This window comes from Sarcophilus harrisii, chromosome 1 (genome assembly GCF_902635505.1).
Source record: "Sarcophilus harrisii chromosome 1, mSarHar1.11, whole genome shotgun sequence".
In the NCBI taxonomy this organism is placed as follows: Eukaryota; Metazoa; Chordata; class Mammalia; order Dasyuromorphia; family Dasyuridae; genus Sarcophilus; species Sarcophilus harrisii.
In genome coordinates this window covers 312,638,479-312,651,775 of record NC_045426.1, presented here as the reverse complement: position 1 = coordinate 312,651,775, position 13,297 = coordinate 312,638,479, and the positions used below count along the sequence as shown (strand labels likewise).

General features: G+C 33.9%; 1 protein-coding gene across 2 annotated transcripts in view; it reads right to left on the bottom strand.

Annotated features, from left to right (window-relative positions):
- Nucleotides 1–13,297, bottom strand: part of ANKS3 (ankyrin repeat and sterile alpha motif domain containing 3) — a 38,158-nt gene that overhangs the window by 20,612 nt on the left and 4,249 nt on the right. Inside the window, exons 3-7 of one of the 2 annotated variants that reach the window (XM_003761738.4) lie at nt 8,801–8,999; nt 8,507–8,628; nt 5,518–5,599; nt 2,553–2,688; nt 234–395 (exon numbers count right to left, since the gene is read on the bottom strand). In XM_003761738.4, the coding sequence (XP_003761786.1) occupies nt 234–395; nt 2,553–2,688; nt 5,518–5,599; nt 8,507–8,628; nt 8,801–8,999 (701 nt within the window). Of the gene's footprint in view, nt 1–233; nt 396–2,552; nt 2,689–5,517; nt 5,600–8,506; nt 8,629–8,800; nt 9,000–13,297 lie in introns of those variants that run through there. The other variant, XM_023497605.2, reaches the window with a different exon arrangement.

Sequence of the window (13,297 nt, the reverse complement as noted above, 5' to 3'; positions counted from 1 at the left end):
AGACCTCAGCAATACAACAATATTATTTCTGTAACTGTGAGCAACTTAAGCAAAGATGAAAAACACAAATCATGTAACGTTGGACTCTAAGTTAAAAAATGATGACCCACATTATAGCAATCAAAGAGCTGAAATCCCTTCAACAAAACAGATACATTAAGCAAAATATTATAGAATAGAAAAAAGGAACAGATTAAGAAAAAAGAAGGTAAGAATTCCTGGTCCAGGCTCACCACAGCAAGGCTGGTGCATCCTGCCTCCAATTCCTATGGCTGTGATCTTTGCCAAAGCCTGGGGCCCTTCATGGATGCTAAGGCCCTTCATCTTTCTCAAAGGCCTTTGCCTTTGTGGGACAGAGCAGGATTCATCTGATGAACTTAGATCTTCATATTTTTCTGTGAATCAAACACAAAAATGGAAAGAAATTTGCTCAGCACCATACTTAATTACCAGCTCAAACATCAAAAATAAACTGGAGTAAAACAGTTGTCACTGGTTTTCTTTTAAGAAAAATGTGTTGCCCAGGGTCTAACCCATAAGAAATGACATAGCCACTCAAATTTTATATGGCTAACAAGAGATGTTTCTTCATGTGGTAGCTAGCATGGGAAGACCTCAAAAAAGGATAGATTTCTCCTTTAGATGATAATTTTAGAGAAAGTCATCATTATAAAGTTAATTTAAATCTTTCTCTAATCTCTACATATTACATCTCTCATAAAAATCATAATCTTGGAACCAGCAGGAACCTCAGAGATAATTATACCACAATGAGTTTAATACCAAAAGTATAATTCATAACAATGATTTTCTTTTTAATTTTTAGTTTAGTTGCCCTCATTCTAATATTCTGGGATTTGTAAAGCAAGACCCATGAGGTAGCAGCTGTCTAGCTGCTGTCATCCCCAGCCTCAAACACAGTGTCTTAGGATTAGGGGCCTTACATATGGTGAGAACATCATAACATTTTTAAGCTGAAATAATAAATAAATACATACCCCCTCCTATCTATGCTTCTCATAAATTTGTATACTTTATCATGTCCCCACTAATGTAAGTTTATATATTTTATGAACTTCATTCTGTATTCAGTATACAAATGAGAAGTTCAAAAGTGGCTACAGTTAAAGAATGGAAGCTCTAAAAGGAAACAAAGAGATTTAATTCTAACCCTCTCATTTAACCAGGAAGGTATCTTTCTTTTCAATTTAAAATAGGGCAGGGACATGAAGAAGATGTGCAAAGTGTGGACAAAAGGCACAAGCAACAGAATAAAAACATGACTAAATAAATGCATAAATGAATATAATCAGCTCTTTATTTTCTATTCAAGGGTTTTTTTTTTCCCCTTCTCAAATTCTTGCGGATGCCATTGGTTTCTTGATTATCTCAAGTTGTTTAAGAACAACATAACTATTTACTTTTTGAGCTAAAAAGAAAGCCAAAGGAGTATATATAAAAGGAGGTAGATTTAGAATTCTAAGAGACCTTAGCAGTCATCTGCTCCAACCAATCCTCATTTTACAGAGAAAAACAAGAACTAGAGAGGTTAAATGACTTACCTAAAGAACAAATAGGGTATAAATGCTGGGATTTGAATTCAGTGCCTCTGACTTCAAATCCAAAGCCCTACTTGGGACACAATCAAAGCTCCAACATTCAGGAGCTAGAAGGATAGCAATTTTTAGTAAAAGGACATCTATGCTTAGGCCAGTACTTTATAGTACTTCAAGATGGAATATTACCTCCAATGTGAAGCAAGAAATAGAAACCAATCAAATAGGAGAAAACAAGATAGATTTTTTATACTTAAGTATTTAGTATAGTTTCACTTTTTAAAGTCTGAAATATATGTGAATTTTTCAGACTATTGGCTATAATTATCTGGGACAGCTGGAAGAGCTACCATTACCAGGAGCACCCTATCTTCTCTTTCCCCCACTTCCCTGGCCTGGATCCTCCCAGAACTTGCCAGGAATGCCCTCTTCCTAGTCTGAGCTGCTTATTACAAGGTTGGAATATAATGAAAGTTAATAACTTCATTCCTTATAAGATGGAAGACCACCAGACCTTGCCACTGCCTAACCAATGCCTCCTGAAATCTTCTGGGGCTACCATCTGCCCTTCTTCTTATATCTTCTTAACTACTTAAGCAATTGAACAATCTTTGGAACATACTCTTAAGCTTCATCCTTAGGAATTCTGGACCTTTCCATCTATTCTGCCGCCCAAACCTTTTGGACAATCCAACCCTTTTGAATTGTCTCCAATTAAACTGTGAGCTTCTTGACAGTAGGGATCAGTTAGCATTTTCTATGTGCTCTCAACCCTTAACACAGTATTTGGCACAACAGTGAACACGATAAATTTTTTATTCATTTATTGACTCATTAATCATGGATTTTGATTTATACAGGGTTTAGCATGATAACATGTGTGAGTATAAACATACATGAGAAAGTAATGATGACTAGTAAAAGGGTAGATAGTTCTCTCTACAAGTTCAAATTAACTTGATTTCAACACAATTCTAGATATAGGTAGTAATTTACCTGGATTTCTGTAAAGAGTCTTGGGCAGAGAAGCAGTATGAATGTCTATTAAATCCACTATCTTCATATGACCATATTTCATGGCTAGTGCTCGGGCTGTGGCACCGGTATAGTCTCCTACATCTACTTTCACTCCCTGTTAAGAAGAAGAGTTAAAAAGAGTCAAGAACACATACTGTGATCTGACCTGAGACACACAGTCACCTGTTTTAGTAGATGACAAAGTAGAGAAGAAAAGAAATATACATTTCATAATATCCAGTTCTTGATTTCAGAAAAACCTGGAAAGACTTACATGAACTAAAGCTGAGTGAAGTGAGCAGAATCAGGAAAACAATGTATACAATAAAAGCAAAACTGTGTAATGACCAACTATGATAAACTTAGTTCTTCTGAGCAATACAGAGACTCAAGACAATTTCAAGACTTTGGATGGAAAATGCCATCCACATCCAGAGAAAGAACTATGGAGACTGAATGAAGAGAAAAGCCTACTAATTTTTATCCTTTTTTTGGTTTTTTTCCTTTCTCATGGCTTTTCCCTTTTGTTCTGATTTTCCTTTCCCAATATGACTCATATAGAAATGTTTAAAATGATTGTGTATATAACCTATATTAGATTGTTTACTCTCTTGGAAAGAGGGAGGGGAGGTTAAGAGAAGGGAGAAAAAAATTTAAAATTCAAAATCTTATAAAAATGAATGCTGAAAACTACTTTTACATGTAATTGGAAAAATAAAGTACTATTAAAAGGAAAAAAAAAGAAATAGGGAAAGCTGAGGTTGAATTCTGACTCAGATATTGTGACCCCTGGATAAATCACTTAACTTCTCTCAACCTCAGTTTCCTCATTTATAGAAGAGGGTATAATAATAGGATTATTCATAAGATTACTCTGAGAAGCAAATGAGTTCAAACCAAATGAAATAACATATGGGGAGAGTTTTGCAAACTTTAAAGTAGTAAGTGAATCTTATATATTATTGTGACCATCCTCATTATTATTAAAAGAACTTCTAAAGCAAAAAACAAAAATATCCTGCCCTTATTACCTTGTCCTACTTGTTCTATGAGGCTATCTCCAAATTTTCCTGATTTAGAGAGTATCTGTTAGAATGAATTTAATATTTTAAAAAGACAAGAGGAAAAACTCTTATTTAGAAATGGACATTTCTTCTCTTACTCACACGTAATTAATGAAATTCATCCATCTACTTAATATACCACTTCTTGGACATGTTCAATATAAAATATAGCACTGTGGCAGACGAAGGAGAAAGAGATCAAAATAGATCAAAGACAGAAAGAAGTATGAGCATTATCTTATTGCAAAATGAGATGAACATTTTGGATATGGAAAATGTGGGAATTAGTTTTACTTGATTGCATATTTCTTACAAGAGTTTCATTTTTCTTATTTTTTCCTTTTCATTTGAGGGTAGAGTGGGAAGGAGACTATAGATGCTTATTAATTGAAAAAACAAAATGAAAGATAATGTTAACATTTTAAAAATATATTATCATCTTACATTTGTTAAGCCCTTTTATATTATTTCATTTGACAGGATATTTACTTGTCTCTATTTTAACACATCACAGAATTGCAGAATTTTAGGATAAGATTCTTTGAAGACCCTTAATTCTAAAGCTTCATTTTACAGATACAGAAAACCAAGACTCAAAGTGTAAAGAAGCAGCTTGTTTGAAGTCACAACACAAGCTCCTGGGATAACTATGTGAATAAAAGAGGAACACACTACCATAAAGAAATCAACCTTCAGTATAATGCATCTACTCTCTTAAAAGCTTCTAAAGTTTTCTTCTAAAGCCCATCTAAAGCAAAAAACAAAAATATCCAGTCCTTGTTTACATTGTTCTATGAGGCTATCTCCAAAATTTCCTGATATAGAGAGTATTTGTTAGAGAATGAGTTTAACATTTAAAATTACAAGAGGAAGAGATCTTTAAAGAACAAGACCATTTATTAACGAGACAACTTGTTAAAATTAGAATCCAAGGCATTAACTGAAATTAATATATAATCCAGCTGATTAGATCAAGAACATGGACCACTTCTCTGTGATAAAAAAATCAGACATGAACATAATAAAGCCACTGTCCTGATACAGACTGGCAGAAAGAAACTTTATTTCAAACAATCTATTTGCCATGCTGGATCAAAGCCATATCATCATTCCTAATTGTTGATTTTGCTGACTGAAAGATGCCTGGGCTGCGAGGTCTGAGTTTACTCCCCAGAGAGAAGCTCTTCATCTGACCATATTCTGAGCTTTGAAGCATGCTGATTGGTTGGTAAGTAGACTGCTGCTGAAAAGATAAAAACTGTCCCCAGAGTAAGATTTTGCAATACTCAGCTGTCACGCTGTCTGGTTAAGTTAGAAACACTGTCCTGGGCTATGCCACTACTTGATCCAATAGGAAAGCAGAATAAGTAAAAAGCAAAAACTTCATATGATACAGTCATTTAAACACACACACTAAGCTACCGTTGACTACTGCCAACTCTTGATGAGTAGCACTAATGAAAGAATAGCTGCAAACACACACACACACACACACACACACACACACACACACACTAACAACAACAAATCTTCAAATACTTTAGTATACAATTTCTGTACCTCACAGATATAGATTCATTTGCACACCCATAATGACTAATACTGGGAACATAATCTGCAGGTAGGTGGAAAAAATATTAGAAACTAGAAAATAAAGGAAAGCAGCCTTAGCACCTACTTAGCTGCCAATGGATCATGAGTTACATAAGTAAAGCTGATAAACAATAATTGATAATAATTCATTTGTATGAAATAGGCTACTATAAAATCATTGTGGTAGGAGAGAAAATTCTGTTTTTTAATCCAGGAAAGGTAGTCTACTGCATTTAACCCCAGATGCCAAGATTTCTTACTAGCTATGCTTAAACATACATACTTACATGATTCAGAAGATATTGAACAATTATTTCATGACCAGAAGCAGCTGCTTCCATCAAAGGAGTAAATCCATAAGTTGGTTCCCTGCAAGATACAGGTTAAAGTCTGAGTTATATAGAATGAAGCTTTCTATTTTTACTCTAACAAATAACATCAATCTTCTCCCATCCCCAAAGACAAAATCAAAACTTATCTCCTATTCCCCTCTGAACTCTTATAATATTCTTTTAAGAATTTACCATATTCATTCATGTATTATAGATATTCGTCTTGTCTAGATTGACGGGATGATTTCTTATCTTTTTGTCTCTCTTGGCACATAAAAGGCACTTTAGCACTTACATGTTTGCAGATTCTAAAGAAATTAAAATTTCATTCTCTCATATTTCTCTCAAAAATACACTCTCTTTTACAAGTATTAAATTCATTGTATTTACTTCTATCAGATTCCCTTTCCAAAAGGAGATTCTAATACAATTTCCCTTCATAATAATTTCAAAGATTACTTCAGAGTATTAATAGACCTCAAACTATATTATAAAGAATAAATCTTTAAAACTATTTGGTACTACTTGAAAAATAGATAAATGTAACAGACTAGATACAGAAGAATCAGAAATAATTGAGCTCAATAACTCATGTTAAACCCTAAAATATGAACCCTGGGAGGGAAAAAAAAAAAAACCACCTTCCTATTTAATAAGAATTACTGGGTAAGTTGGAAAGAAATTTGGTAGAAATTAAGTTGAGCTGAGAAAATTTTTTTACATCCAAGGGTTTTAATAAAGGCCTCATTTCTAAAATATATACAGAGTTGACTCAAATTTATAACAAAGCAAGCCACTCTCCAACTGAAAAATGATCAAAGGAGATGAACAATTTTCAAATGAAGAAATTAACAGAGGGAAAGGCACTAGCATTAAAGAGAATTGGAAAACAAAGAACTAATGACAAAACATACAATTTTTTCATTTTCTTCCACTCTTCTTTATTTAAGTGACAATTTATTATTATTTTATTCTTGCACAAAATGACTGATATGGAAATGTTTTACATGATTACATATGTATGACCTCTCTCTGATTACTTACTGTTGGGGGATGGGGAGAAGAAGGAAGAATACATTTTGGAACTCAAAATTAAAACAAAAACCAAATAATTTAAAAATTGTTTAAATATGTAACTGGATATGTCTCTCTCTTATATATATCTGTACATACTGGGAAAGACTTTTTGTAGAAGACAGGACTTTAGCTGGGACTTCAAAGAAATTAGGGAAGCTAGGAAGCAAAGATGAGGACAGAGAATTCTAAACATGAGAGATAATGAAAATATTCTAAGAAGGTAGAAATTACTAAATCGTGTAAAATATGAGAAATGAAAATTGAAGCAACTCAGATTTTGTCTCATATCCTGCAATATGACAAAAGATAGAAGTAGTCAATGTTATAAAGTCAAGCATACTATAAACTAAAGGTAGAGTGGTGAGTTCAGTTAACAAACATTTACAATGTTCCAGGTACTGTGGTAAGGACAAAAAAAATGTCAGTCCCTTCCTTCAGGGAGCTTACTTTCCACTAGGAAGACAAAACATAAAAGGAAGCTGAACTGTATGGTGAGTAGGGGAGAAAGGGCATGATAAAGTCTGGAGAAGCAGAAGTAGAACCAGGAAAGAAATGAAGTATGTCAAAGCTTCAAAATAGAAGGTTTGAGAAGAATTCACCAATAGAAGATGGGGGCAATCAGAGCAGATTTTACCAAAAAAAAGTCACTATGAGATTAAAAGATTCCATTGCTACATATAACAGAAAAGTCTCATATAAAACAAAATATTTGTAGAAAACTTTTTTTATAATAGCAAATCTTTGGAAACAAAGTAGATACCATAGATTGGGGAATAGCTAAACAAGCTGTGGTACGTGAATAAAATGAATTACTGTTATATGCAAAATAAAAAATATTGATAAATATAGAGAAACATGGAAAAGATTTATATAAATTGATTTTAGGTAAAGTAAGCAGAACCAGGAAAAAAGATAATGACTATAATTATAGAAATGGAAAGGACAACAATAAAACAACCAAACCTCAATGATATGAAATTATAATGACCAAGTTTGGTCTCAAAGATATAAGAATATACCTTCCCCATTTTGTTACAGAGGTGTAGAACAACGCATATAATGTTAGACTACTTCTTTGCATTGTTTAATTTTGCTTGTTTTTGCCCTTTAAAAAAAAATTCTTTGTCATAGGAAAAGCTCTCAGGAAAAGGGAGAAAGAAGACTACATTAGAAAATTTGGGATGTAAAAACAAAAAATATCAATAAAATGTATTTCATAAAATGGATTATTTTTTCATATCCTTTCTCATTAAAGCAGAAAAGATATTTAAATCAATGTCAGTGATGCACTTGAATTTTTGCTTTATGTTTAAAAAAGGTTAACTATCTTTCCTGACACCAATTTCTCATCCCCAGCCCATCATGCTCACAGTTGCTAAATAAACTGTTAAAAAAAAACCTTCAGCATATCACTCTTACACTAAATATTCATTGATTCCCAACATGCTCCCCTGAAATGCCCTCCCTCTTTCTTTCAATATCAATTCTACCCATCCTTAAACTTCTATTATCTCTAGTCCTATACTTTCCATGAAGCCTTCCCTGATAAGTTCTCTTGCCCATTCTTGACCATCCACAATAATAGCATTTGATTACATTCAATTTGTTTTGTCAACCAAAAATGATGGTAAGCTAATTAAAGGCAAAAACTATTTTGTATGTTTCTTTTTAAATCCTTTTCAAGGTGTTCAATAAATACCTATAACCAAAAGTTATTCTTTATGAAATATTTTAACTCTTATTGGCATATGATAGAATTTCCAAAAAAGGTTGGTTTTCCTTATGAGTGGAAGAGACAGAAGAAATTTTTATGGTCATCTGACACTTTGAAAGAAAAATAAAGAACTTTCTGTTGATCTTATTTTACCTTAAGTTGGCATTAGCTCCACTGTCCAAAAGAAACTTGACCATCTGCTGGTGCCCAGCACTGGTACAATGGAAAAGAGCAGTCCAGCCATGAATGTCTTTCATTTCTAACTCTGCACCTTGCTTTGAAAAAAAATGAATAATAATCATTAATTGCAAAAGATATTGATTAATGGTATTTCATAATGAGATAATTTAGAAATGAACTATATCTAACAAACCACTGCATAGTTAAATTCTGTGCTGGAGTCCCACTAGACCCCATTAAGAGTTCTGAATGCAAATCTTGACTCACCTGGAGAAGAAAGTAGGCAATGCTCTCATTTCCACAACTAGACGCTAGCATCAAGGGTGTTTGGCCTTCAGGGGTCGGAATGTTGACCTTGACTCCTGCTTCCAGCAGCAGGTGCACAATGGTGTCATGGCCAATATAGGAAGCATACATAAGAGGGGTCCAGCCACCACAGTTCTTCTTATTTAAATCCAACTCTCTCCTAAGCAAACAAAAGTAACACTAAGTAGTTCCAGTAAAAATGGTCTCTTAACCACTTACTAAAAAAACAAAACAATAAGAAAAGCCAGGAAAGAAAAGACAAGGAGAGAACTGTGATATGGAAAATGACTATAATTTTAAAAAATTAATTGTTTTTTTTTTTTTTTTTTTTACTATCATTAGTTATTTCCTTGAATTGGCAGCCAAGGAAATGTTTCAAACTTGTTTTATAACCAAAATAGAGGTTCCCACATCCCTCAGCATCTAGTTCACAAATCTAATTATGATTTCACATTTACATTTTTCCATGCTTTCCTCCTTTTTCTGATTGCTCCTACCTGCTCCCCCAAAACAAAACATTCCTATCCTTGAAGTCCTGCTAGCTTCAGCCAATCCACTAAAAGATCAAAAGGATACGTTTCCTCCTCTGAGCCCTCTCACCATTTTGTTTTCTGTAATTCAGTCCAAAGTATATGGCATTGTATACTCTGGTCAATAACAGCAAACAAAAGGAAAACGTTAAATTTTAAATTTTAAACAAAGTGTCTCTGAGTACCAGTCTTTAAATTTTATTCTCAGCCCTTTGTGACAACAAGTATGGGGTTTGGGAAAGCAAGATCCAACCAGAAAAATTATTTTTTGGCCAAGAAGTTGAGGCTGAAAAAACTGTTCTGTACTTTAGGGTAGAAGAGGAAATCTGATGAGTTGTCTTTTAGGGAGTTGAAAAAGAAAACTACAGACAAATAATGATTTATCATTAGAAAATAACAAGTTAAGTAGTAGCCAAGAGGCTAAAACAACTCATTAAAAGGATTATAAATTATGGCCACCAGATCATCATTATATACTTTAACAACAATACTATATGATGATCAATTCTGATGGACCTGGCCATCTTCAGCAACGAGATGAACCAAATCAGTTCCAATGGAGCAGTAATGAACTGAACCAGCTACACGCAGCGAAAGAACTCTGGGACATGACTAAGAATCATTACATTGAATTCCCAATCCCTATATTTTTGCCCACCTGCATTTTTGATTTCCTTCACAGGCTAATTGTACAATATTTCAGAGTCTGATTCTTTTTGCATAGCAAAATAATGGTTTGGTCATGTATACTTATTGTGTATCTAATTTATATTTTAATATATTTAATATCTACTGTTCATCCTGCCATCTGGGGGAGGGGATGGGGAAAAATTGGAACAAGAGGTTTGGCAATTGTCAATGCTGTAAAGTTACCCATACATATAACCTGTAAATAAAAGGCTATTAAAATTTAAAAATAAATAAATAAATATACAAATTTAAAGTGATAATAACAATATTTTCCTGCTTATCTGTGTCCCCTTCTGAAAGTCCTTCAACTCTCTTCTGTGTATTTAGAAAAAAAATTTTTTTTATACTGAATTTAATAGATATGGCTCTGCTGACAGTACTCTGATTTTCTTGTTCAGCCTTAATCTCTCTCTCCTAACTTCCAGGTTTGCATCTCCAACTATCTACTAGGCATTTCACACCTAATGCCTCACAAACATCTTAAACTCAATATATTCAAAACCGAACTCATCTTTCTCCTTAAAATCCTCACTCCTTGAGAACTTTCATAATAACTATTCAAAGTATCACCATTTATTCAATCACCCACACTCACATCCTAGATATCATTCTCAACCCTTCCCTCCCTCTCTTCCCCCACAGCCAATCTGTTGCCAAGTCTTATCAATATTATCTTCATAATATCTCTCCTACATGCCATGCCCATTTTCTTCTCTGACATGGCAGTCACCCTGATCTAGGCCCTCATCATCACATGCATGGACTATTGCAACAACCTGTTGGTTGGTCTTCTGGCCCCAAGTTTCTCCCTGGTTCACTCTATCCTTCAACTCGCTGTCATATTAATCTTCCTAAAATGCAAGTCTGACCATGTCATCCTTCTAGCAAATAAATTACAGTGGCTTCCTATTATTTCTAGGATCAAATACAAAATCCTGTTTGGTTTTCAAAATCCTTCATAACATGGCTCCTCCAAACTTACCAATCTTAACATTACTTGCCTCCACATACTTCACAATCCAGTAACACTGGGCTCCTTAGGCCTCTTCACACAAGACAGTTCATTTCCCAACTCTCTACATTTTTAATGCCTACCTATGCTTGGAATTCTTCTAATTTCTGCCTCCTGATTTTCTTCAAGTCTCAAACTCTCCTGACCCCTCCTTAATGTGAATGACTTCCCTTTGTTGATTATCTCCAGTTTATCCTTATACATCTTGTTTGTAAATAGTTTGCATGTTTTCTCTCCCATTAGACTTTGATCTCCTTGACAGCAGGGGCTGTTTTTTTGTCTTTGTTTGTATCCCCAGTGTTAGTGCCTAACACATAAAAAGCACCTATTAAATGGCTATTGACTTGACATCAGATAAAATGAGCATTAACATGTGGACAGCAACAGAGAAAAAGAGTACTTTACATAAAATTGAAAATCTCTATTATGTACAACTATTCTTTTTAAGTATATAATAAATTCAACATGTAATTTTCAAAGAGGTCCCTACTTATCTGTGGAACTTTTAGGTTGGTTATGCCTTCAGGAGAATTTGAATTAAGATGCTTTCTTGAAAAAGAGTAAAGAATTATATGTACAAAAATATTTATTGCAGCTCTTTTGGTGGTGGCAAAGAATTGAAATTGAGGCCACACCCATCAGTTGGGGAATGGTTGAACAAGTGGTGGTACATGCTTGTGATGAAATACTATTGTGCTATAAATGACATGGAGGATGGTTTCAGAAAAGCCAAGGAAAACTTATGAACATTATATACTACAATAGTAATATTGTAATAAAGAACTGTGAAAGGCTTAGCTATTTTGATTAAAACAAGGATCCACTTCAATTGTAGAAGACTCATGATAAAAAATGCTATCCACCTGATGAATTCTCGCTACAGAATAAAGTATGTATTTTTTCACTTTTTTTTTGGTTACCTTTTTTGGAGGAGAGAGGGGCAATATTGTCAATATTTAAATGTGTTTTGCATGACTTCACACATAAAATGGGTAGCGTATTGCTTACCTTTTCAATGGGTGGGGAGCCAAAGGGTGAAAATTAGGAAGTCAAAATAAAAAAAAAATGAATGTTAAAAAAAGAAAAAGATGTTTTCTTGAAAAGAATTTCAAATACAAAATTGGAACAAGAGGTTTGGCAATTGTTAATGCTGTAAAGTTACCCATGTATATATCCTGTAAATAAAAGGCTATTAAATAAAAAAAAGAAAATAAAAAAAAAAAAGAAAGAAAAGAATTTCAAATACAAGCAACAGTTTGAAGGGCTAGGCAAAATTGGGAAGCACATGAAGTCTGTCTTTTTTTGCTGTGTTCTCAATTTTTCAGCCCTAATTTCTTCTATGCTTCCCCTTTAGGAAACTATCCTCTTGTCCATTGTGGCAGTCTTCACTCTTAGCTCCCTCACTTTACATCTGTTGCTCCACCTGCTTCGAACTAGGTGAACTTCTTAATTCAGTACCATGCTGCTAACTCAAGCCTTGATGGACTCTACCTCCTTCAGCCTTTTCTCTCCTTTGACTGGAGGGCTGAAGGGTGGAGTCTTCTTTTATAGAAGGCAGAATGTGGACTCTCGGGTCTCTTAACTTTGCCTAATTTCAACTCCATGGAATAAGACCATGGGAACCCTCTGGTGTTCCTCCCTCCCCTTTCCCCTTTCTCCTTTTGTGTGGTTATCTCCCCTTTGGTTTATATAAACTCCTTGAGGATAAGGATTGTATTTCTTTTTTATTAATTATATTTTCAGCACTTAGTACAGTGCCTAGCATATAATAAATGTCTATTGGAAATTGTAACACTCAGAACAGACCTAAGTATTAATCTGTATTAATCTTCCCGTGCGTATTTATATGTCGTTGTTTAGTCATTTTTTTCAGTCATATCCAATTCTTTGTAACCTCATTTGAGGTTTTCTTGGCAAAGATACTGGAGTAGTTTGCCATTTCCTTCTCCAGCTTATTTTATAGATAAGAAAACTGAAGAAAACAAGATTAAGTGACTTGCCCAGAGTCATACAGCTAATAGGTTTCTGCAATTAGATCTGAACTTGGGAAGACGAGTCTTCCTGATTCCAAACCCAGTATTCCATTCACTGTACCACCTAACTACCCCTTGTATTTTATTTTTTATTTTATTCTTCTTAAATCATGAAAAATTATGAGGTACATGTAATTAAATGATTTCCATCAATAGTATTTTGAATAAGTATTAGTTAAGTCATGAATTTGCT